The sequence below is a fragment of the Seriola lalandi genome, unplaced genomic scaffold (genome assembly GCF_002814215.2).
Source record: "Seriola lalandi dorsalis isolate HSWRI2012SDOR001 ecotype SW California unplaced genomic scaffold, Sedor1 jcf7180002054488, whole genome shotgun sequence".
NCBI lineage: Eukaryota > Metazoa > Chordata > Actinopteri > Carangiformes > Carangidae > Seriola > Seriola lalandi.
In genome coordinates, this window is record NW_019525041.1 from 348,087 (window position 1) to 374,865 (window position 26,779).

Consider the following 26,779-nt stretch of genomic DNA (forward strand, 5'->3'; position numbering starts at 1 on the left):
AGGTGAACGTTCGCGATGCCAGGGGCTGACCTCAGGGCCAACCTCTGCTGCTGACATCACTCCTCCTCACGGCTCGTCGCCTCCGCTTGGAGTCTCATCAAGGTCTGAGTCTCCCGCTGTGACCGAAGGCGATGCCTCAACACCATTCATTCTGCAGGCAGGCACTCGGGACAAACGCACACACGCGCCGCTTCCCGGACAACTTTTTGAGACGAAATTAAGTGCGATGATGACAGAGGAAAGTCGGGGCAAACGAAGGAAACAAGCCAACCCGAGGAGAAACCGAGGTAAGAAAAACGCGCAGCGCTGGACAGTTTGAAGAAGTTGCTGAATGATGTAGGCAGATGTTGCGGACACGAGCCCTTCAAGCGAAGCGCGTCGATTTCCTCTGGAGTTTGTAGAAAAACGAACATTAGACAGTGTTTCATCGCAGTTTGCACTACAGTCATATTTCAGACATACGTTTTTCTTTACATCCATGGCTTGAGGTTGTTTGGTAGTATAAAGTACAGGGATGAGCAGTCCAACTTTCTACAGGCTGACAGCCGCTGGGATTATTCTGTACATATAGGCTACATACCTGGGCCAAGCCGTGTAATAAAAAGTGCGAGGTAATCCTCAAGAAAAGCCCACAACCTATGACTGCACGCGTTTTGTGAAATCTCTTGTATATTTTATACACCAGAAAAAAAAAAAAGTTCTGTCCTAAATCAAAGGCGGGTCGTGAAGTATTTAGAAGAATCCACACTGCCTGAAACCTAACAGAACCAGATTTTGTTTATTTAACTAAATCGTTTTAATCAAACAGAAAGACTTCTTACAACACTTCACCTCACTGCGTCTTTTTTCTTTCTTCTTGACTTTAGTTTTGTGGCTGTTCACGCTGAAAGCTTTACCTGCTCTGACATCTCTACTTTCTAGGATTTTGTTTCCCTTGTTATTTTCTATATTCTGTGCCATGATAAAAATGATTCAGTATTTCACATCCAATTTTTCGCGAGTTTGATACAGTATTTTTTTTTTTAAATAGAGAGTTCTCCATCAGAAAGAAAGAAAAATAATTTAGATGGTTTTGTTCATTTGATCTTCTAAATTGAAGGCAAATTTTGTATATTTGTTTAGGGTTTTTTTCTTTCTTTCTCTAAATCCCTAAAGGCCACATTTACAACAGAATAGTATAGAATAGTTACTCTGAAAAATATGAAAGTTTTTCTCAAGTCAAATGTAAAGGTTTAAAAATATGATTATTATTGAACTTAAATGCAATTAATCTTGCAGATATTTAATCTTTTGAAACTTTCTGTATTTTCTTACATGACTATCAATCACCTCATCAAGAATTTGTGGAAGGCCTGAGTTGACATTAAAGCTTAAGATGATGTCAGTTATCAGTTTCTGTGAAAGCACTTCCTATGGCAGTGCTGAGGGGAACTTGTTGACTGTACTGTGCTGAATATAGGGACTTTGTTGAGACTTTGTTCTGTCTGCATCAGGCAGTGCCTTGTTCTCAAGTGTGTGGCTCTGAACTCACACACTGGAGTAAGGATAAACACACTTGCACATGGATGCACATGTAAACATTTGTTCTTCTCTCCTTCTGAAGAAGACTGAGCATTTATGTTAGAATCAAAATCCTGCCTCCCTAAAGCCAGACCTGCCAAAACTCTGAAATTATCCTCAGCTTTGAACGTTTCTCTAACCCTGAATTAAACTGGCAGCCCCTGCCTAAATAACTCAAATCTAAATCTGACCATAAAACTTTAAAATAAACCTAGTTCTGAATCATGCTAATACTAATGTAGTGAGCGGGAGATGCCAGCCAGTATCTTGTCGCTGGCTTTCTATTTAGTGCAAAGTTGTTGGGTAATGCAGGGATACCCTTAACAAACCCAACCAATAGCCCAAGTGCAAATGTAGCCTCCAACTGCCGTCATCTTCGGAGAGAAGATTTTGACCCCAAAAACACACAAGACCACACACACACACACACACACACACACACACACACACACACACACATTTTGCTGGTTTTATTCTGTACTTTCTGGAGGTTCATGAAGGCCAGTGAAAGTCAGGCAGCTTGCTTGTTTGCCTCTGATCTGACACACAACCGCCACAAACCTGTTTGCTGCGAGGACTCTGTTTATTTTTATAGTTTATTAGTTTGCTGTAAGTGTTTCCTCATTTTACTCAGAGAGGTGTGACGCTCAGCAGAGTGTCACCAGGGTGAGATCCTCTCTGGCTGCTCAGCATTAACGTCCTTTTTTGTGTGTGTGTGTGTGTGTGTGTGTGTGTGTGTGTGTGTGTGTGTGTGTGTGTGTGCGCGCGCGTGCGTGCGTGTGCGTGTGTACACACACACACACACTCTCTCACCTTTGACTGTCATGTAGCAGTTTGTCGACCGATTGAACCCTATTTAACAAATCAACAGCATCGCAGTACTGTGAAAGCTATCGGCAAAAAAAAAAAAAAAATTCACACTTACTGACATGGACCTGTCACTGTCCAGTTCCTTTAATTCCTGTAGTCAGAGCACAGATAAGCATCACTTCTGGTCAGTTTCCAGTAAATTTTACTAAGTCACGATGGGATTAAAAAGAACTGAGGGTATCTCAAAAGTGAATGTAAAGAAAGAGGAAACTGATTACAAGTTGATCTTCAGCTGAGAATCTGAAAACTGTCTTAAATGTCACGTTGACGACTGTTATCCTTACTATGTTGTACATCAACTATTATGAGAGAGTTGTGTGACTCCTTCTTTCTTTTGTATTTATTTATCATTTCTTTATGAATCTGCACGGGTGGTAAGCTTCTGTGCGTGCGCTGCATGTTCATCCTCATGTTGGTGTAGATATGTGCGTATTAAAGCTGTGTGTGTAGGATTTGTAGGAATGTGTTGGGCTGTGCGAGCAGGGAGTTAAAGGTCCTTGATAAAACCAAATGAATTTGGCAGGCCCGACTCTTAAGACAGCGATTTGAGGATCTTTTCCAAACCAGAAGAAAGAGAAAAAAACATAAGCTGACGTTTCTTCTGTCTCCAAGACGCCTATTGATTATGTCTCTGTCTCCCTCAATAAAACTGTCAATGTTCACCAATATCAAGCAACGTGAGGAAATTACTACTCTTCATTCCTGGCAGATTGAAAACAGTCCTGGGACCAAGGAAGGAAACGTATCTATTGGAAATGACGACCTGTATTTACTGGCTGTGAGGGAGAGTTTAAGTTTCAAAGAGTGTGAAGTAATTAGCTGAGCACCCCCCCCCCCCCCCCCCCATTTCAGACCTCCACACACAGTCAGCTCTCACACCATGGGGTCATTTGATAGTTTAATGCCTTTTTTCCATATCGATAGAGATGATGCTAAAATTCCTCCCAGAGGTTTTCATTATCACTTTATATATATAACACAAAAATCTCAAACATCACAGGATCATTTCTGAAAAATAAAAATGATTATATCTCTATTTTTCCTCAACAAAAAAGAATACCATGCTTATATATTTTTTTACACTGAAAGAAATTGAAGAAAATCGATTTATTTCAGTTTCAAGACAACTTTAATGAGGCAAACTTTTTAAAATCAAGTCTCTGTCATTTTAACAAAAGCCACCTCATTCGTGCAGTAACTGCTCTTTGCTCTTGGTAGAGGCAACACTGTTTAGATTCCAGTTTTCAAAAGTGTTTTCATTTATTTAAAGCATGCCGACCGTGTTGTGCATGGGCTTTCCCCTGCTCTCGAACTCAGCGGGCATCTTCGCCAGAATGACATCCGCACAACTGACCAGGCTCATTCAGTCCTCGCTCCTAAATCAGATGTGGGATTGCATTTCATGAGCACCCTCACAAACATATTTAGTCCTTGTGCTTTATGTTTTGTTAGTCCGTGAAAAGCCTCGCTCTGTTGTTGAGTTGATGTGCCTTTTTAAGAGAGAGAGCTCTCTCTCTCTCCCTGCTTCCCTCACTCCCTCTTTCTCGTTTTTCTTCTTTTTTCAAGTGCCAATTTATTTAAACTCCTTTCCCCTTTTCTTCTTTCTCCTTCATTGATTTCCAAACCCCAGTCTTTGTATGCAGCTGGGGCCCAGCTGTGTGTCTGTGACTGTGTATGTGTGTGCATGCGTGTATGTGTGTGTGCGTGTGTGTGTGTGTGTGTTTGTGTGGGTTTTTCTGGCACACTGCTGCCACAGTGAGCATAGCACACTGTACACAAAGGACTCAAGCAGCAAAAAAAAGAGAGGGAAAAAGAGAAAGAGAGAGAATAGGGGGGGAAAACATTGGAATGAGAAAGACTGACGTGCTTGTACTGTACAGAGTGCAGGGGCCGGGCCTTTTGGACCGGGCCTGCGTTAACGGCAGATGTATCGGCGCTTGGGGATGAGGGGTGGAGGAGAGTGAGACAGCAATGAAGAGCTCAGGCACCAAAGTTTATTACCAGGACTCTTCTAGGGGCTCAGCTCCGGCGTCAGAACCAGCGGGTGGGAGGGACAGAGGAGGAAGAAAGAAGAGGAGGATGACAGAGGTGGGGAACTGATGGGGTTGACAGGGCTGAAGACAGCGAAAACAGTTCTTCAGCGTGAGAAGACAAGGGATGGAGGGGGGGGGCGTGAGGGGGAGAGACAGAAGAGACAGGAGGACGGGCGACAGAATGTGGGATAAACTTTTAAGTGTTTCCTTATTTGTTCCCCAACGTTCCCTTAGCTCCAAGTGTCACAGATTTTCTTCCCATCCCAGCTCTGTGTGTTTGATGCCAAATCAACACAGCAGTAATGGGGAATCCCTTGATTGAGTCCCTCTGGTATTTTTCACATGTTTATTCAATTATTGCTCGTTCTGATGTTTCAGATGTAGCCCAAGCAGTCCCATGTCTTACTGTACATTCCTGCTGTGTGGCTGCCACACTGATGATCCACTCCAGGAGGAATTATTCGGAAAGTTTTGCGGTGCCATCGCAGGATGAATAATCGCACAGCAATATTAGCTCCTGCATATGGCCGTTTGGAGTGGAAGGATGTCTTTTGTCGAGATGTTACAGCAAAGTGTCCTTTTCTGCACGTTGCAAAATCGGCGTGGCCTCCTCTGCAGGATTTAAACTTTTGTTCAAACGATCACAGTCTGATCCCTTATTACATGAAGGTCAAATTCAGTGTAGTTATCAGGAACAGTTAAATTGTCTCAGTAGATAAGAAATAGCACAATAGTGTACACATGGCTTCACTAGAAACTTCCTTTTTGAGTGAATGTCTGAGGATCATACTCCTTTCAACTGCAAGATAACATAATGACTGCAGAGCCGGAGAGGTGTGTATGTATGTGTATGTATATCTAGGTGCCTTGGTATGTACTTTTCACACATTTAACACCAACTGTATGCGGCTTCTCGCTCATTTCTATTTTCTTTTTTCACATCAAAGGCATTTTTATCTGATTGAAAAAGGTCTACAGACTGTACAGTATGATGTTGCAAATTCATCCCCTTTTCATTCTCGACATATTCCATTTCCAGCGTTATTAATACGTTCTTTGTCATTGCTTTGGCAAGACTCCCCACCGTTAAGTCTATTTGTGGGTCTTCCTTTTGTGCAGACAGCTTGGGTATTGTGTGTTTGATATGCTGCACATGTTTGACAGAAGAAAGAGGTTAAAACTATCCAGATAGGCAGGCTCTCTCTGCACACAATTTATAGATATGTGCTGTTTTATCACACCTCAAATTAAATTTGGAGACCCTGCTTCAGCTGTCATGTATTACAAGGCCCAGATGGGTGGCAGAGAGAGAGAGAGAGGGAGAGGGAGAGGAGGAAAAGAGAAGAGACAGGGGGAGAGGGGAGAGAAGCCTGGCAGGCAGATCCACTCACTCAGCTGACTGAGAGTGTGCCAGTGTTTGCCAGTACTGAGGAACCAGATATAACAGGGCAGCAAGTTGAAAGAGGAGCAGTGTGTATCGGCGACAGACAGGAGTGGGGTGGCTTTTGTTTGCTTTGATCGTCTCTGAGGCCAGAAAACTTCACACCTGCTGGTTCGAGAAAAGGAGTAGTGTTTAGTAGTTTCAGTTTGACACTTTTTTTTTTTTTACTTGCTTCTCATTCCTTTTCTTTAATTCTTGGTATCTCTCCCTGAGGCCAAGTTTGTTTTCTTATTTTATTTCTCTATTTTTCAGTTTTTGTCTCATGTGCATCCGTCCTTCCACTTAGCACCGCACACAGCGACCCCTGCAGCGCACTGAATTACTGTAGGAGCAGCGTTGACAAGAGAAAAAATCAGTTGACATGTTTAGCTGTTTCTTTAGATAAATGACACATGGTGTATATTAATTAATAGTCGAAGTCTACAGCGAGAAACAGAGTACATGTAGTTTTATAAGACGATATCACTATATATCACGATATATTACGGTTTCTGGAAAGTCAGTTAGACAACTGTGTATGGATAAAACAACCACATTGGGCTATCACTAAGGGTTATTTCTGTTATTGATTAATCTGTCAATTATTTTTTTCAGTAACTGATCAATTGTTTAGGAAATAAAATGACAGCAATTAATGAAAAATACCTCTCGGTGACATCTTCAAACTGCCACTGTTTTGTATAACCAACAGTCTAAAAGCCAAAGTTATTCTATATTTACAATCGTACTAAACAGAAAAAAAAAGAAAGAAAAAAAAGGAAATCCTCACATTTGAGAAGCTGGAACCAGGAATGTTTGGTATGTTTCGCATAACTGCTTGATAAATGATTGAGACAATCGATAGTAGTCAATCACCTCATCATCACACGAACGCGGTCTTGCCATAAATGATGCCACCGTGATAGTGAAGTATGACAAAATCTCAGTCAGATGAATATACATCATCTCACAGTATCTTCATATCGCCTGCTCTGCTGTAAATCTGCCCAGTCCACCGCCATAAATCCTGCCTGTGCTTCTACCAGCCCAGGCCAGCTCCTCCTCTCTCACTCTGTCTCCCTGTACCTGTGATCACCTGGTACCACCTTCATCTGACCTGCACATCCCACTCTCTGGTACACACACACATACACACACACACACACACACACACACACACACACACACACACACACACACACACACACAGATAATGTACATACACATAGTTACCTGGTAGGGAGTAAACACATTCCATTGTGAAGAGAACATGCTGCACTGATCTTTAGGCCCACCTGTAACAGTCAAGGCTTTAAGTCTTAAATTTTACATCTATATGACTCCCTTTCTTTCTTTCTGTCTTTCTTTCTATCTCTCTCTCTCTCTCAATCTCTTGCTGTGTTTCCTTTGCTGGCAGCATTTAATTTTAACACATTTCCACTTTGTTTCTAACAGACACTTTTAGAGGCAGTGAATGCATCACCTCTGCAGATGTGAAATTTTCACTGGCAATGAATCACCTCAAAAATGAACATTTATCCATTCATTTGTTCATTTGTTTGTTTGTTTGTTCGTTCAGTCAGTCAGTCAGTCAGTCAGTCAGTCAGTCAGTCAGTCAGTCAGTCAGTCAGTCAATTACTTGTGTTATAAAAAAGTACCCCCAGTATCAGTCATCACACATCAAAAAGCTCACAATGAAATTGAAGCGTGAGAGGTTTTGGAAAGTCTGCCTCAGGTCTGATCAAGACAAATCAGACTGAGCTGAAAAAATGTTGATGTTTGCGAGCAGCGTGCAATATTAGATCATGCGAATGGATGTTTAGCTCAGGTATGATAAAGAACCATATGCCGGAAGTATTTTGTGCTAGAAAGGAAGCAACGCAAATAATCAGCCTTCTCTCGTCCACTCTGTCATTTATCACTGTGTAACAATCTCGTAGAGTGTCTTATCTTTTTTAAAAGAATTTCACATGATACGTGACAGGTTATCATGTATTTGTTAGTGTTGCAAAATGACAAACCGTTGAAGGTTTTTTAATTAAAAAGGTCAGTCACTAATAAAAGAAAAATGAATAGGCAAGGAGCACATTCTGAAGTTGTACAGAATCAGTTTCTTATTTTCCTTCTCTGCCATGAGGTCAACTGTGGTACCTCAGGGAAGCAGTGTAGTTGTGATTATACGGTGCATGTGTCCAGCATTGCTGGAGGGATGGAAGGGGAAGTAAAGTCATAGGGCAGCCTGGCAGCATATCAGAGGGAGGTAACGTCATCTAAATGATACTAGTAATAGGTAGGTGTGAATGCGTCTGTCCATGCTTCATTTTGGGACGAGGCTCTCAATGTCAAACACAGATCTGAGTTTGTTTGTTTTTTTGCTCTTTTTCTCTGACTTGTCGCTTTTCTTTCTTCTCTCACTTTTGTTGTCTCTTTCTCTCTCTCTCTGTTTCACCACTCTGTTTCACTCTCTTCTTTCTTTGTCATCCCTTTGATACCTCTTTATCTCGTCTTCCCCGTCTCTACTCCTCTACCTCCTCCTCACTCTTTCACTCTTCTTTTCCATTTTTATCCTCTGCGCCGTCTCAGGCCTTCTTCCCCTCTCCTTCCATCTATCCATCCTCTGCTCTACCCAGCCTGGGCTCCACGAGCGGCCTGTAGGGTCGCCATCGAGTCCCCCCACCACCCCCCAACCCCACACCCCTACTGCCTCCCCCCTGTGCGCCTCCCCTGTCCCACTGACACCACACGCTGCTCCCATCCCCCGAAAACCACTTCAAACAGCCAGCGCCATCAAAGCCCACAGTCAGTCAGCCAGGCAGTCAGCCAGCCAGCCAGCAAGGCAGCCAGTCATCCAGCCAGCCTTCTGCTTCGACTTAAAATTACTGTCGTCCCAGTCGCAAGGCTGCTTTCCTCTTCTGATACACATCAAAGATCCTCTTAAACTCCCCAAGTTTGCTTTTTAAACCTTTCTTCTTGTTGAGTCTTTTTTATATACATTATTTCGCTGGTTGAGGTTTTACTCTCCCTCCCATTCTCTCTCTCTCTCTCCCTCCCACTCTCTCTGTCTCTCTGTCTCTCTCTCTCTCTCTCTCTCTCTCTCTCTCTCTTTCTTTTCTCTCTCGCTTCTTGCCATCACTTTTTTCTCCAACATAGGCCAGGTCAGTAATGACATGCACACACTCTCTTGTGCGGTTCTGCTGCCTTTGCATTTCTCTCCATGACTTTAATTAGTTTCTTTTTCAAGGCGTTGGTTCAGGCTTCACATGCACAGAACACACACACACACACGAGCGCGCACAGGCACATCAAGCTGTAACTAATGAACATACGGATGTGTGTAAATTAATATGATATGTGACTCATACATCTTCCTAATCAGAACTGCATAACCACAAAAAGACTTGTTTAACAGTGCGTGTGTTCCTGTTTTTTTTCTGCCTGTATTTCTTTATGCGTGTGTGTGTGTGTGTGTGTGTGTGTGTGTGTGTGTGTGTGCTTAACGGGCAGAAAAAGGGATGAAAGAAAGGAGAGTTACTTAGAGACAGAGACAGAGAGAGAGAGAGTAGACGTGTGTGCTGGCGTGTGGAGAACAACTGAGAGAAAGACAAAGCAAATAAAAGCACAGTGACACATTAGAAAGGCATCTTTTCAATGTTTCAAAGCCTTCAAGGTCACATGTGGTCACTTGAAATGTTTCGCTCTATTATCGGCTCTCATTTGGAGGATGTAATGTCCACATGCGCCAGAGGATGGCGCCCCGTCTGTATGTTAACCGGGCAGGATCCAACTTCTAGGCCTCATCTCCAGTACTCTGTCTGTAAGAACAACATTTATCATTGTAAAGTAAATAATTTCATCACAATGATGCAGCTGCCTCTCATAGTTTCTAATTTTACTGAATGATTTCTGATCCCAGCAGCAGAGGAAAAAACGTTTCTTGTTGTCTCTTCATGTTCTTTGCTGACAGTCGGGACATTACAATTTATTGGTCTTAATTTTTTATTTTAATTGTTGAAAGTGTAGTGAAATAAGGAGGCTTTTTTTTTTATTAATATTGTGCTGTAAGAAGTTGGACTGGTGTTTCTATAACTGCATGTGTAGTGAGTACCTTCACATGTGTGCTCTGATCTTGTATATCTTAATGTGGGTTCCCCAGAGTTCTTGTATCTTGCATTTTAAATCTTCTTTGAGCGGTTAGATTAAGACATTTTGGGGTTTTTAATGCAGTAAATCGTCCTTTTTCGAGAACACCACATCACGCAAAACACCTCTCACAGATCATATACACAGATGTTTGAAGTAGACAAAGTCAGTGGGATACCAGGCATATTTGTTTCACCCTCAAAACAAATGTCCCGTAGTGAGTAACTGAAAGTCGCAGCTCGAGTTGAACTAACCAAATCCCACATTGTATAGCTGTTAAACTCAAAGAGAAGTTTTATTTAGCATGCACCCCTATTAAAAAACTTCAGAACCTTTGTGCTCCGTCAGAGAATGTTTTAATATTCAAAAGGAGCCACTATTGTGTGGTTTCTTGCGCCAACGTACAAAATAAAGAGCCACATCAGAAAGCTGGAACAGTCCCTGAGCATTTTCATGTGTAAAGAAAAAAGAGGGAAAACAAATTTGGAGGGGGGAGACAGGGGTATTTATAGAGTGGTGTGAGAGTCTTTGCAATGACAGGAGCCTAATGAAGTGGAGTTTGGGTTTTGATTCACAGTGTGGTGAGTGCGTGGGTCCCTCTGTGACCGTTACTGCATTCCAGCACCGATTCCTCGCTACACGGAAACCAGCGCAGGGCCACAGGAGGAGGCAGAGGGCCAAACTCCAAATAACGTGTTCCTCGAACCGAGCTAACCTTTTCTCAGCAACATCAGCCCTGCTTCCAGTGCAGCATGATACACATCATGGGCATGGTGGAGAGGCTTTACTCATATGTGCACGTGCACACACACACACGCACACACACACAAAACGCTCATGCACAGAATACATACAGTAGTTAAATCCGTTTGTCATTGCTGGTGAGTCATTGACATGGTAAGTGACTCAATTGTTACAATTCAGCATGACGTCGTAGGGAAGTCCAGAATGATGTTAGCAGTGTTTCCTATGTTAACTTGTGTGATAGGTCAGTGGAAATTATATTCTGCGTGAGAGTTTGTTACAGATCTCTAATGAGGAAACGAGAGCGAGACAACGAATCAAATCAGAGGCTGTAAGTAATCGTGACTGTAGTTAACGGTGTAAATGTTCAGGATGTTAAACAGCTGAAATTCATAAACTGTCAAAACAGTCTTATACTTTGCTAAAATTTTAAGAATCAAACTAAAATATCTTAATTTTAAGATTTTATTTTAAATATAAACTTGCTTTATATCATTGTACTGTTCTGACAGCAGAACAGATAAATGAATCCATTCAAAATGTTCTCTCTTGCTGTGTGACCGTTGCAAGCTCTCCACAAAGTTCAAAAACGTGGTGCTAATGCAGAAGCGACACATATCAGCTTTGAAGGTAAAGGCCAGTGTGAAATAAGTTTTTTTTTTTTTTTTGAGAAATGTCACTGTGGTGGTCTGTAGGACAGGTAAACATGGTGGCAAACATGTAGGCAGCAGCATACAGGAAACCTCCAAAGGAAGAACAGGCAACCACAAAGGCTCATTGCACACCTCTTAACTCACACCTTGCCTCATTTCTGCAAAGAGAAAAACTGATTGCTGCGTATTTTTTTGCACACAAAATCATCATTGTGTTTGGTAAACAGCTAACGGTCACAGACGGGAGTATCAGAGCAGTGAGTCTTTTTTTTTTCTTTCTTTTTAGTCGTTTTTTTGTGCACATTTTTCTGTCTCTACCACACAGCAGAGAGGTGAGAGGTAAAGGGAAAAAATGAGGGAGCACAGAAAATCTAAACCTTGTCAAATATATTCAAAGCGAGTGATTGAAGTTGATTCAAGTTGATTCAAGTTGTCGAAAACAAACAAAGACAAACTCATAGAAAATGAGACTGAGGTGCTTTACCCCTCTGTGGTTTGTTTCGGATGATCTGCGTGCCTCCTATAGCTACAATGCTTCTGACACTATGGCCTATATATAGAAAGAGGCATCGTTATCCATAGTAAAATATAACAGTTATTATGTTACACTAAATGATAAGCTAACGCTATCATTGTCTGTTGAAACTCTACCTGTGCGAAATGTAAAGCTATCAATTTTGAAGTTCCTGCGGGGCCAGCTGTGCAAGTCAACATCATTACAGGCTACAAAAATATATCATGGATTTCTAGAGTTGAGTTCACCACAATCTAAGAATACATACTGTAGCTAGGGTGGGAATCTATGAGGGGGGGGTGGGGTGAAAGTATACCCTGCAAGTGTGCTTCTCCTTCACACCACGTCTCTCGTCGCGTACCTCCAAGTGAGTCACAGCTCTGCCGCTGCTTCACCAGCACGTAAATGCACCTTTGTGGTGTGATCACTGGTCTAGGCCACAAGTTATTTGGGACTCTTTTCCTGTCTCTCACTGCTCCTATTTCTATTTTTCTATTTCTCTCTGAGACATAGAAACACACACAGTCATTGGTAGCGCAGAGAATGATGTTTAGCATGTTTAAAACCGGTATCCTCACAAAAATATACTAATCAGAAACACGTTCAATCTCTATATATAATAATATACATATATATATATATATATATATATATATATATATATATATATATATATATATATATATAAATAGTGTAATGCATGCGGTTAGAATTCCCAAATGTCACAAATGAAACGATTAAAAAAAGGTTGCTCTATTATCTTCTTTACTTATTATACTCTTATACAGTATTTATAGAACACCAAAGCTAAGCAAAAATGTGCAGTATGCATGGGTAAAGTGCAAATATGAGTAGGAGGAGATTAGACCTATCAGATGTAAAAATGAAAAACAACGTTGTCTAGGATAGAAGGTAAAAGATAAAGACAATAGCAGACAAGTCATTATCCTCTCAGTTTCATCACAAGGAAGATTAGCTTGCCCAGCAGCATACGTATGGTACAGTAAGTTACAGCTTCGTTAACTATTTGCTCTGCATTCTTTAAGCCTGTGTGCTGTTGGTTTAATCTGTTGGTCCGTTGAAGTCAGATGAGAGCAGGTTTCCACTAAGCAGATGCGGTTCACTGTTTGGTGCAGTGATGTGACATGTAGATAGAGAATAACAGATCAGTAATACTGATATCAATCGATTTTCAGATGCTGGGGCCCTTTCAAAAGCAGCCATGGCAGCTGTACACAACACCAGAGTGTGTTACAGTCGGTGTCTTGGGGGCTGTGCTTTGATTCGCCCGGGCTCCTCTGAAATCGCACAGAGCGCTCTCATATGTGAATAATGAAACTAACACCAGCGCGCAGTAACATTAAAAGTGCAACTGGTTGACAAATCAACTTTGTGAGTGGTATCAGTGAATGGCTCAGTGGCTTTGAAGCTAATAAAATGCCAAAAGGGATTCTGTTTTTGTGTCACAAGGGCCCTAATTGAACAGAGCCATTAAAAGCCACACTGAACAAAGGCAAAAAAGAGTTTCAATATGGTGTTTGTTGTTCATTTAAAGATCACTGCTTAGTGTGCAGAATTGCGTCGCTGTTGTGTGCACTCCTGTTTTTGCAGAGCTTTAATCAATATGAGGAAATTAGCTTGGTGTTTATTTCTTGAGCTGATTGTTCTGTGCGCCTCCGTGTCTTTCAAAGTGCAGATGTTGTTGCCCCTCGGCTTCGCATTCTGTGGTGGCGGTGGTGGTTTAAATACTCTGACAGGGTGGTGTCTCCTAATGAGCGGGACATCTAAAGGCACAGAGCCGTGACTTTGCTGCTGTGACACCGCATGGGCTTTAACTTCTCTATCTCTGACTGAGGCTCAGATCATCTTGGATCTTTGTGCGTGCGCACACACACACACACACATGCACAGTGTTATTGTGATGTATTTCTTTGCTGTGTCTGCAGCATCAGGTTGGTTCCAGCTCCCTGTTTTTATCCCACAATACAAGTTGTGTTGTGTTTGTTTTTTCTGTATTTGTCTATACCCTCCTTTGTGTGTATGTGCGTTTGAGTGTGTGTGTCTATGTTGAGGGAATTTCCCTCTGTAGCGTGTTTTTCACAGCTTGACATCAGTTGGAGGATTTGTGTCAGGGACAGTTTGACACCGTTGCTTTCTTTCTTTTTCTTTTTTTCTTCTCTAATCCCTCGCTCCTCTGCCTTTCTCTTATCTAACTCTTTCTCCACCCCTTTCCCCTTCTTTTTTTCTTTCCTTCCTCTCTTGCGCCTGGTGTAGTTTGTGCTCTCTGTGCTGCATTCTCCATCCACTGGTGTCTCTGCACCTCTGTCTCACTCTTGTCACCCCCTTTCTCTGACATACACACCACAGCACACTGTGTGTGTTTAGACACACTGCAAGAATGCAGAATCACATAGTGCAGCACACATCACATTTTAGCATCTCTTCCTCCACACTAATATGACCTTTACAATCCCCATTACAGCGTCACAGTTTCAGTCTGATTTATTCTCACCAGCAGCCATTTGCAGACTTTTTTTTTTTTTTTTTGGCTTGCTGCCATCGAGCTAAGAAGCAACTGTATTTGTATCAATTGAACTAAAACTTGACTGTGTGACTTTCATATCAGTGTAGTTGTGGTTATTTTCACCATCATTAGACAAGAATGTTTGCACTTCCTCTTCTCTGGCCACAAAAATGCAATAAAAGTGCAGCAAAACATCACATTACCACCATTCCTATTGGTTAACATGTAATTTAGAGCATTTAATCTTCAATTAGCTGTCAACATTCATGATATAATCTGTGAAACATTTGGATAAATTGAAATTAAAAGTTGCATTCCAAAGCGAGGCAACCGCTAAGAGGAGAGTTTTCAGGATAGAGTGCATTACACACACTTTGGAATATTATTGCAGTAACACCCCTGTGACCTTACAAAATGTGTTGTACAAAACTGTTGACAGTGTGTTCATTACATATTTAGTGAAAGTTCAGGTAGATACACACGGGTGGATAAAGCCCAACTAGCACGTGGTCAACAGTGTTAGGGCAGGTTAAACCAGACCAAACCAAACCAGAGCAGGCCAAGGTGCCAAGTAGAGGAAAGAACCGTCACGCAGACAGAGAGAGAGAGAGAGAGAGAGAGAGAGAGAGAGAAAGAGAGAGAGAAAGAGAGAGAGTGAGATGCTGTTAAGATGAAGGAGGTCAGGTGGGAGGTGTCAGCTTTTGGTTGCGGTCCTGCCCTGACTCATTGTACGAATGTCAGGCAGCAGGTATGAATAGCTGAGCTGCCATAGTGAGAATTGTTTAACATGACATGTTTGATTTGTGTGATATTTTTAAAGAGAGGTCATCATTGTCGTGCGCTCTGGAGATGAATATGGATCTGCCGTGTCTCTGAACTGCTCTCATAGGTACTGTAAAATGACAATACACACGTCTTCCTGTGCTCGGTTTTTGTTTAGCATGTGGGCGTCCATGACCCTCATGTGGTAATTTCTTGAGTCAAAATAGCAAGTGTTTTAGTTCCTTTTGACACCTGTGAAACCATCAAAGTTTTAACAGGGTGGAAGAAGCATTGTTTCTTTTATTAACTAAACCTGACTATTTATCTAAGCTAAATCATTTTTAAATGATACTTAAAGTGAATTTTTGATGCCTAGGGGAGTTCTGTTACAAAAACATGATGAATCAGTAAGTTTTTAATTATGCCTGAGTGTGTTCAGTTGGCTGGATCGACAGTTTAACCACCTACATTTTGTAATTCATGAAATACTCCAGATGTTACTGTAATGTTGTATGTGCACCACATGCCTGTGTCATAATACACTTGCACATGCATTATGTCATATGAAGAGCAACATGGATCTTATTTCTTCTGGGTAGCTAAATCACTTTTGATTGATATAAAAGCCTCACATGTGATCTGATATAAAACTTTAAAAAGTGACGTTTTAAAAAAAAAAAAACTGTTAAAAAAAATAGTGGCCTAAAAAAAGCAAAACACATTTAAATTCTAGAGCTAAAATCAGATCTTTAAAATATATATTTGATTTTATTTCCTATATATTATATTATATCATTTCAATGTCATTGTAATGGTATGCATATGATGTGTGTATAATGGTTTATATTTTTACATATCAAAGAAAATGCAACCCAGCCTCATCATAGACATCTTCACGCACTCTAAAGTCTTTGTACACAGATAACGAGAGTTGCTAGAAATAAGACCATTTATTTTTAGTTTGGGTGTTGTTTTTCTCACAGCTGCCAAAATGTCTCAAACTAATATGTGCGTGATTATTTGGCTGTGAGAAATAAAAATCTATTAAATAGCACTGATAATATGATATAACAGTTATTTAGCTTTTATGTAACGCTCATAAAGTGTAAAAATCAACAGCAGTGTAATAAATACATTGTGCGGTAAATTGGGCCTGGCCTTGTTTGTTGCTGTTTAAAACCAAAAGAAACAAACAAGGTAATTTCTAGGTAATTATTGCGTGCTTACCATTTAGCCACATAATTACTAAGTCAATACCAGATCACATATGTGCATCGTAAAATAAACTGCAGCTTAGCGTGTTGCTGTACAGTGGATGCCCTCTGGCATATAAACAGTGACAAATTAGACTGGACGAGAACGGAAACTGTCTCTGTGCTGTTGTGAGCCAGTGCTAAAGAAAGGTTGAGAAGATTTTATTTTCCTTTATCTCAAATGACTTTTTTTTTTTTGTTGTGGTTTCTATTTTAATGTGGTTATATAAAAATTATTTCTTTCTGTGTCACAAACATGTGTGCTTATGAATTTATTCAAGCGTGATCTGTCTCTGATTGTATTCCGGAGAACTGACTCAATGATGTAAATAATGAAATAACTAGTGTTGGTCATCGTTGTTTTAGGCTTCAGATCACAAGCACCCAGAATACAAAAGATGAGAAAACTGTGTGTTTTCTCAGAGTGAAATTCTGCATTTCAGACTATAGTGCCCTGAGCTGGAAAACGTAGACATCTCTCTGGCAGGCAGTCTTTCACTCATTCAGTTCAGTCACTGTCAGCGAGGGAGAGCGACAGGCAGATTAAAATAGTGCTGCAGTGTTTGATCTGAACGCAATGTTGTTGTCAAACCATCAGAAAGAGTCCCCAGAAGACCGAGTGATCGACAATGTCAAGCATGATGCAGCACAGTTCGGTTAGCACTCTCTGGATATGACTCACGTTCTTCCCACGCACACTACAGTGCATGCACAATAGCAGTGTACTGTTCTCCACTGTGCTGTGCTGTGTGTTCTCTGGTGTTCAGTGTCTTACAACAAATCACGCATGCCTAAAACTCTTGCACATTGCATGAATGCATCACTCTTGAGCTCATTTGTACCTTGACACATAATCTCTACTTGCAGGCAATCCCAAACCTCCTGCGCTGTTCAAAGGTTTAGCTGTCCTGCTCCAACAAAAAAAAAAAAAAGACCTATTTGAAGGATGCAATCGCTATCCAAATAAATAAATCACCGGGCCTGATAATGAAAGCCATCCCTGCGCGGTGCGGCTTTAATGACAGCACATATAGACTCAATGTCACTCACTGTCATGGGAGAGAAAATTAGAGCCAATTTGATGCTAATCTGGACCAGATTTTTCCCTTTTCAGGCCCAGCGGTATATCCTATCATCCCAGAGAGCTCCCCGCAGGGCCGCTAGCTCAACCTCAACTACATAATATAACTTCATAACTGCCTCCTGTAATGGGACACATTTGATGACCAATTTCACCCCCCATAAGAGCAAGTCATTCCTCCCCATGCTGGTAGAGCAGCACCACATGCATTGGGTGATTGGCCTCGGGTGAATCAGACTTTTTGCATGAGTGCAGTCTGTACAGGGGTGTAGTGAAGCTGGGGCAGGACATACAACCTGCTGATACAAACAGATACAACATGTAGGTGTTACAAGCTTCATGTACTCATCAGAAGAATATGTGTAAATTTTACACGCCGACTGACACAGTGTTTGTGATTGCGGGCCACCCCCCTCTGCAACACCGGGCCCCTTTTTGTTTCTCTCAGTAGCAGAGTGAGTGTATGTGTTATCCATGTGTGTGTGTGTTTGAGTCTGATAAATGTAGAGATGGCAAGGTAGATTAGTGAAAATGTCACCCCCAGTGTACAGTCACAGGCCTTTGTCACTTGCGAGATGTGGGTCGTAGCTGGATGTGAAGGGGCGTTGAAAGAAAAAATACTCAATCACTGGGTCCACTAGCCAGGGAGGGTGGTGGTAGTTGGAGCGACTCAAGCAAGAATGAAAATCTTTCAGAGTGACTGAGTGTTGTTTTGACAGTTTAATGAGTAAACTTTGTTTGTGTTTTGTGAAATGTAATGATCTGTGAAACTTTATTTTCACTCTGATCTGATGAAAAAAGGCACGACAGAAGGGGGGAAAATTCATTTAAACTAAATAAGAAGCATGACAATGTTGCACTGCGACCTTCATCGCGTACTGATTAGAAATCTTATTTTCACAACAACACGAAGAGAAGAATCAGTGCTCTGTATGTTGGCACGGTCCTCGCTCTCCCCTCGACAACGGTTTGGCTTTCCCCTGATGATATATTTCAAAGGCACTGGCAAGGAATCTATTTGTGTTCTTAAATGGTCATTACTTGGTTGTGATGAGATATTGCCAATCAGTGAGAGGAAAACAGAGAGTCCTCAAAAAAAGCCTTGGAAATGAGAGCCTACAGCTGAAATCCCAGGCATGTGTTTGTGATTGTCATTTATTGTCTTTGCCATGGGAAAAAGTAACGCGCCTCTCCAGTTTTGCTGCAGTCTGGGCACCGAGGGTACACTTTTAAATTACAATATGCTATCTATCTCTTCTTCTCACACCCCTGCCACATTGTCATGCGTTGTAGAAGTCACACAGGCTACCATACATGTGTAAAAAAATATATAAGTTAGACACAAAAAGTACTTTTCCAATGTTGCACAAATTATGTTAAACTAACAAAAAGTAAATATTGTAAATTATACTGATTAATTCATAGATTTAAAAAAAGCTGTATTTTATTTGATTGACATTTGATCACAACAGATACATTTCCAGTTTGCTTTCTTAATCATGACTGTAATTAAATACAAGTATATTTTGTATTCAATGTATCTATTGTCATTTTTACATTTTTTTCTCCCAATCAGTTTCAAAATGAAAGCCATGCTTCACTCTCAGTACTGTCAGACTAAAACCTTCACTTTGAAATTGAATTGAAATTACCATTAATACTTCGTATTTATCTCTGAAGTTTTATATTGTGGGTGAGGGCTCAGTAAAATATTTGAAATACAATAATTTCTAGTCGGGACCTTCCTTTTCGAATTCTTCTTTGCAGAATTGTGTTGCATGCTGGACATGTCTGCTCGCATTGATCATTATCCACACATCAAACCACATAAAGCCATATGAAAACTCTCATGATAAGAAACACGCTGAACAAGTTAACATCAAGACAATTTCATTCCTCTTACTTACTGAAATACAAAAAAAATAGCTCTGAATTTACAAAACATTTTTGAATTTGTGCTTGTGTTTTTCCCCCGTTTGGTTTCAGTTCCTGACATATTTTCTTAAATCATGTAGCATTGTCTCTGGTTTCCATTGGTTATAATCTACAGCTCCAATAACTTAATATCATCTGAAATGATAAGAAACATATGTCCATTGCATTATGAATCATGTCTGAAAAAGTAAATATATATTTGGACACCACAACAAACTATTTGGCATCTCATACAACATAAAGTAGATTAAAGACACGTGTTCATGATATTTGATTTTTTTTTTTAACATACCTGAAAATACAACATAGTACTGCAAAATCAGATGTCCCTAATAAGCAAGCTGAACATTTAGTGCAGCACATTTCAACATGAACATTAAATCTACCTGAGCCTGTGTCTCAGCTCCCCCTTAAACTTTTCTTTTTTTACTTTCCGCTTCACAGTGGATGCTGAGCAAGTGACTTCACTGGGATCTGAGGGGGAGGATGAGGTGGGCCTGTGGAGCCTGGAGCCCCAGGACTTCCAGGAGAGCCTGGACAAGACAAGCCTGACGCCCAGCGAGGGGACGGAGGAGCCCGGCAGTCCAGCTCGTTCCACGCGGCCGCACAGCCTCAGCCCCGGCAGCAGGAACTACTGGGTGCAGGTGGAGCCGGAGGCCGAGGCTGCTGAGGACACCATCACTGCATCCACCACTGACAGGGAAGACCAGGAACCACTAAGGATGTACTGTAAGTTATAAGCTAAACTCAAACTGTAAACTTGTAAAGCCCTTCTTTTTTTATTTTTTAAAAACAACCCTGTATTTGTTTCTGAAGAAGTTCGGCCTTGCCAAAAAAGTAACAGAGCAATGTGCGTGTAAAATGTATACTGTATGAGACTGCTGTGTAGGCCACTACAGTATGTGTAAACAAGTTTACAGTGTTTTTCTGACGCAAGACACCTCCAGTCTCATGCTTCTCAAAGCCCTCTAGATACACCTTCATATCAGCTCCTTGTGAAACCATGCCTTCCCTGAGAGGCTGTTCCTTTTTTTCACAGCTCTCTTTGAAAAGGCAGCCTTCTGAAAGCATGACAAAAGAACTCATCCCACACAATGTCACAATATTTCCATGCATCAAAGAGGTGACGTTACGGTACTGAAATCAGCACTGTGCGACGTGAGGCTTTCCCTTTTATTTAAGAGAGATCAAAGGCTCACGCGGCTTGCCTACTAACAATCACTTAGCTCCCTCGCCTCGTGTGATTCGGCCTTGCCTGATGAAGGCAAAGCTGAGTTTTTACAACACTCAACCACACAGGCTCTTCCCTTCACCACATTAAAAAACAGCTCAAAATATGCCAACATCTGCAAACATTTGAAAAATCTTCCTCAAAGTCGCTGTACGCAGAGCTGGCTGGCTTGAGATAGGAGACACCCTCTCTACTTCACGTACATCTGTGGCTTTTTCCTCTCTGCCTGCCTGTCACCGCACTCAAGGGCACAAATGAGAAAGAATTCTTAAAATCTCGTCTCGTTCTGGCCAACTAGCTCCCAGCATTTATTGTTTTATCTGTCAGTCTTTTTTAAGTAAACAATTTAGTCCCATTAGATTCAGTTGCACAGAGTCACTTTTACAATTTATCCCAGCTTGCGCACTTTACACTCATGGACATATGAACAAAGCATGTACATGCACAAAGACAGGGAGCTAACACTTTCTTTAGAATTTAATTTAGCACATAGTAAAAGTAGAAAATGTAAAGGATCAACCACACTGATGTACCCACTGACAAGAATGCTGATCATCTTGTGAAATGTTGAAGTGAAAAGGCTTTTAGAGATGTCTCAAAGTAATGATTCATTTGTGAATCTGCATCTGAACTGGATATTGCTTAAAAGCAAAACTAGCACAATATTTTCTTTTGTGTAATGTGGCTTTCTGTAAATATGGGGAACCTGCCTTGACACTTTCCTTATAGTTCTTGTTGTCTGTGTTGTGTTTACTGTCATTGAGTGGCTTTTCTTCTGTTTTCTTGGCCCGGATTTTTAATGAAACTTTAATGACACACGCTAATATTTTCCTGCAAATGTCTGTAATCAGGCGTGTCTGCATGTATCAAGAGTTGTGTATAACAGTTTACAAAAAGCCAGTTTAGTTTATCATAAGAACTAACAGCTGGTTTTAATATATAGATATTTATAAATATTTCAATTTTTTTTTCACTTTTTCTCTGGTCCCCAGGTAAGAACTCAGACTCCCAGAATGCCTTGGAGGACCTGGCTAACTATGCATTTCTGGCCCAGCTAAAGAAGACCTCTACCTCCACCAGTTTCTCGGACCACCTGAGCCACAATGGCACAGCGGCTGTGTACCACCAGGGCAGCAGGCACGATGACCTGCCGCCTGCTATCTGGTCACCAGGAGCTCAGCACCACTCACCCGAGGGAGCAGGTACGCTAACGAGGCAACATCTGCAATCATATTAAATAGAAAATGAACTCATCTGAAATGGCTGCTCTTGAGCCAGGCAGCGTGCGGTTACTTCTAATGAACCGTGCAGCTGCAGACTGACAGTTAATAGTGGTAAGAACATATCAGATTGTACATGCTAATGTCATTCTGAGAAAATGAAAAGGAAAACAAATTGACTTATCAGCCACTAATGGCTTTGCCTGACAAGGGCCAATGCATTTCCACATTTAGGCTTACATAAAAAGTTTGTGTCATAGTTTAGTTGTTTATTCTATCACCATGGAAACATATAAAATAACTTCACTTGATCAAATAAAAATATGGGTTTCAAACAATACTGGGTGCACAATGATAAAACAATTAAAAATAGCATTGTCGTGTTCCAATATTCTCCAGTATTTTTAAGTAGGTAACATACTTAAGACTTTCTTGCTTCTACTGAACAAAGATCATCTGAGTTGAATTTCTCTCAGTTAGGAGGATATAATAGTACAGGTTTTTCATTCTGTAGGCCACTGACACACAAGTAGGTGTTGTTCAGCTGGGGTAAGACTCCATCTTCCTAGTTCAACATGCAAATGGATGGATGAATGGATACAGTATATTTAATGAATGCAAGAACATCTCCATGCTCTGTTTAAAATGTCACCTCTCCCTCCGGACTCTAGATGCAGGGAGGACCCAGCAGGTTTGCCCGTTCTGCCACAGGATGTTTCAGCGAGGAGCGTCTTTGAGGGATCACATCAAGTACTGTCAGGAGAGGGAGGGGGGACATATGGTCTGTCCACTCTGTGGATACACTGCCCCCCATAGGGCACAGATGGAGCAGCACCTGGCACTTCACAATCAAATGCAGGACAAGGTGAGACACAGAGAGAGAGAGAGAGAGAGAGAGAGAGAGAGAGAGAGAGAGAGAGAGAGAGAGAGAGAGAGGAGGATAAACTTTCACAACCACCATCAGGGCAATATGGTTGTATATTGTTCTCATTTAGTGTTACATGTTTACATTTTGTAACTTGTAAATGTCAGAAATAAATAACCTTGTAGAAATGGCAGTCATATACTTCACACTTAAATGTGCTCCAGTATGAAACTAATAACAATGTCCCGTCTTCCCAGAATCCCATCACGCTGGATCAAAGCATGGAGACCAGGAAGTTTAAATGTCTGCAGTGTGGGAAAGCATTCAAGTACAAACACCACCTCAAAGAGCATCTCCGCATCCACAGCGGTGAGACAAAATAACATCAAAAACTTGTACTCACCCATTAATTTGCTATTGTTTCCACTGTATCACTAACCCTTACTTACCCTGTCAGTTATATATGGTATGAAATTATAACCAATTTGATGTGTGTTGACAGAAAATGAGTTAAAATAGTTTATGACAGAACAAGAGCATTATGAAAAATTCAAAATGATCACACCCTTGCACTAAGTATTTTCAATCCGCCCCTTTTGACTAATGCCTCCTTTCTGTGTTTTATCCCTCAGGTGAGAAACCTTACGAATGCTCCAACTGCAAGAAACGTTTTTCTCATTCTGGCTCCTACAGCTCCCACTTAAGCAGCAAGAAGTGTCACAGTGGTGGTGGAAATGGAGGGGGAAATACAGGAGGAGCCAGTGGGGCATTTAATGGACATAGCCAAAGCCCCTACCACCACTCATTTCTACCGTCTCCCTCCGCAGGCGGGGGGAGAAACAGTAATGACAAGGGCTCTCCGTTGGCTTCACAGAACCAAGATAACTCCAGGTCTCTGGGCCGAGTACCAGAGGATCCTCACCAGCTTTTACTGCAGGAACCCAACCAGAGCCCTGCCGCCTTCCCCCGAGCTCTGGATCTGGCTCGATTTTGGGACACCTCATCAGAGCTGTCTCTAAGGGCCAGTATCCTAAAAGGGACCACCCTGCTGCCCTTTACTTACTCTGGGACCAAGTTTGAGCAGATGCTGCAAGAGATGCTTCACAGGGAGGTGAAGACAGATGAGGAGATAGAAAGAGGAGGGGGCGCTGCAGCAGAGGAAAGGAGGGTGATTCACAACGGAGGAGGGCCTGAGAGGAAGATGTCGCCTGACAGAAGGAGAGAGTCTGTGAGGTCAGGTGAAGGGGAGAGAGGTGTGCTTGGGGTGACGTGTCGCTGGTGCTCCCAGCTTTTCCCTAATGTGGCAGTGCTCCTGCAGCACGAGCGCTACCTCTGTAAAATGAACCGCGAGGCAGTGGAGGTGCCTGAGGGTCTTCGCAGCAAAGACCACCCTTCGCCACCTTCATTCTTCCCCATATCTGCCCTCCAACCGGAGAACAGCAAACTATGTAAAGTAACCAATGGCCTCTCTGGAAACAAGTCACCACTGCAGAAGCCCAGCTGGCACTCTGTCCCGCAGCAGCTTTTGGTCGCGATGCACTCTCCCACACAGACTCGCCACGACGCCCTGTCCTCACGTGCCTATTGGTCGGTCCAGGAAAAAGGAAGCCCGAGCCAACCAGTCAACCATTCCCCAGAGCTGTCATCACCCAGAGCCAGAAGAAGAGTTCCCTCCTCAGGATTCGGTTCTCCCATTTGCCTCGACCTCACCACCTGTCCTCCTGAAATCTCCTCACCTCAGAACCAGACCGGCAGCCCCTGGTCCGCGCAGAACGAACCTCTGGACCTCTCCCTGCCCAAGCAGCACTCAGAGCAAGAGGGGAGGAACAAAGCCGTCAACGGCAGCTCAGCCAGAGGTGAGAGGAGAGAGCTTGGGACCCAGCATCTTAAGAGACTTCGGTCCAGCTTAAGTCCAACTTCACATCTAGCCCTTCACCACCACCCGGTCTACGGCGGGGCCGCAGCTCCTGTGTTTCCAGGCTCATTGTACAATGGTTTTCCTATCTTCAGCCAGTCTGGTTTAGGGCTTTCAGGACACGATGGCATCACAACAATTCCATTCGGCCAGCCAGCGAATAGCCCTGGGTTTCTCTCTCCCATGGCTTACATGATGGAGCCAGACACAGAGGCCACACTGAAAAAGATCCACCAGGAGAGACATGCTCTCATGGTGAGTAAGGCTTCTCTTTAAGGTTTAAACAAAGTACATAAGAAATTCATAAATTATCCCATATAACATATTGAGGAATTAAAAATGTGTAGAATTAAAGTAATAACCCATGGAAACTTGTACATACTGTACAGTCATAATCTACATGTTTTCTTCACAGGGTGAGGTGTTAGGCCGTGGCGCCCTGGACTACCTCTCTCTGATGGATGAAGGTCTGGAGGGAGAAGGCGGGCCAGGGAGGAAGAGACTGAAGAAGACGGACGAGGGGCTGTATGCTTGTGACATCTGTGAAAAAACCTTCCAGAAGAGCAGCTCTCTGCTCCGACACAAATATGAGCACACAGGTCTGCAGCTTATGCACTGTCTGCAAAAAAAACCCCCCCAAAAAACAAAACACTTTAACTATGTGCCATTTCCTGTAGCTTATACATTACTATTACATTTGTAAAAAAAAAAATGCTTAAAGGAATAATTTGACATTTGGGATAAACCCCTTGTTTGATGTCTTTCTGAGAGTTAACTGATAAGATCAGTACAACTGTTTGATGTAAGGGGTTAATCGGTGAAATTGAGAGTTACTGGTAAGCAGACTCTGTTACCTTTGGACAGAAACAGGCTAGCGATTTCCCATTGTTTCCCTTCTTTGAGCTAAGCTACGCTAAGCTAACCATCTGCTGGCAATTGATTCATATTAACCTCACAGAGCATGTTTCTCAAAATGTCAAGCTATTGCTTTATAAATGTTTATGATTAAACAATACAGACCTTTAAACAGTTTTCAGTACATTAAAAGTCTCAAATGTCTTTTCTATTTAAAAAAAATTGTTCATGGTTTTTTAAAATAGGATATTAGAAGTAATTTCTCTGTATTCATCACAGGCAAACGTCCTCATGAGTGCAAGATTTGCAACAAGGCCTTCAAGCACAAGCACCATCTGATTGAGCACAGCCGGCTGCACTCTGGAGAGAAACCCTACCAATGTGACAAATGTGGCAAGCGCTTCTCTCACTCCGGCTCTTACTCCCAGCACATGAATCACCGCTACGCCTACTGCAGCAAAGACCAGGATCCAGACCAAGACCACGAGGAAATGCCTTTCACCCCGGGGTCAGGAAACATTCTCGGGGGGCGGCTCGCCGACGAGCCCCCCCTGTCCATGGAGGATACTCAAACTCCACACTCTTTCCTCAGTGATTCCAGTCTGGATGGAGCTCCAGAGGCCCTCAAAGAGGAGGAGGAGGATAAAGAGGCAGGAGTTAGCGATGGTCATGTGGAAGAGGCACATGAGAGTTTGTCAGGGGAGCAGTTGGAAGGTAGCCCCGTCCAAGAATCACCTGCAAGGGAGCATGGAGAGCAGCATGAGAGAAACAGTTGTGATGTGGGAAACCATACTGACAGTGTGGAGAGACACATGTGGGACCGAGACACTGAGGACCAGAGTGAAGACTTGGACAAATGTGAACTAAGCCTGGAGATAACAGATTTACCCAGAATAAAAACTTAAGGTAACTTTAACAAGCTAATACAATGCATATACTGTATATATTGAGAATTTTGATATTTCTTTCTCTCTTATATATATAATAGCCCCATTGACTTTTTTTTTTTACTCACAGTATTTCACAACATGAAAATGCACAGAACTGCCAAAGCATAGATGGCCTTAAAGTGGATCAAGCCATACAAATAAAATATATGTGACAATACAAATTGTAGTATTTCATCATGGAAAATAGATTTGATGTACCGTCAATGTTTTTGTTTATTTTTGTTAATAAAAAAAAATAATAAAAAAAAAAAAAA

The 26,779-nt window shown here is 41.9% G+C and overlaps 1 protein-coding gene across 1 annotated transcript; it reads left to right on the forward strand.

Moving 5' to 3' along the window:
- Positions 1 to 26,766, forward strand: LOC111659800 (zinc finger E-box-binding homeobox 2). Its single transcript, XM_023412847.2, has 8 exons — positions 1 to 287; positions 19,934 to 20,218; positions 21,713 to 21,922; positions 22,612 to 22,805; positions 23,063 to 23,174; positions 23,438 to 24,975; positions 25,136 to 25,319; positions 25,855 to 26,766. Exons 1-8 carry the CDS (start codon positions 227 to 229, stop codon positions 26,478 to 26,480), a joined length of 3,210 nt encoding a protein of 1,069 aa, XP_023268615.1. The 5' UTR covers positions 1 to 226; the 3' UTR covers positions 26,481 to 26,766.
- The last annotated feature ends 13 nt before the right edge of the window (positions 26,767 to 26,779 follow it).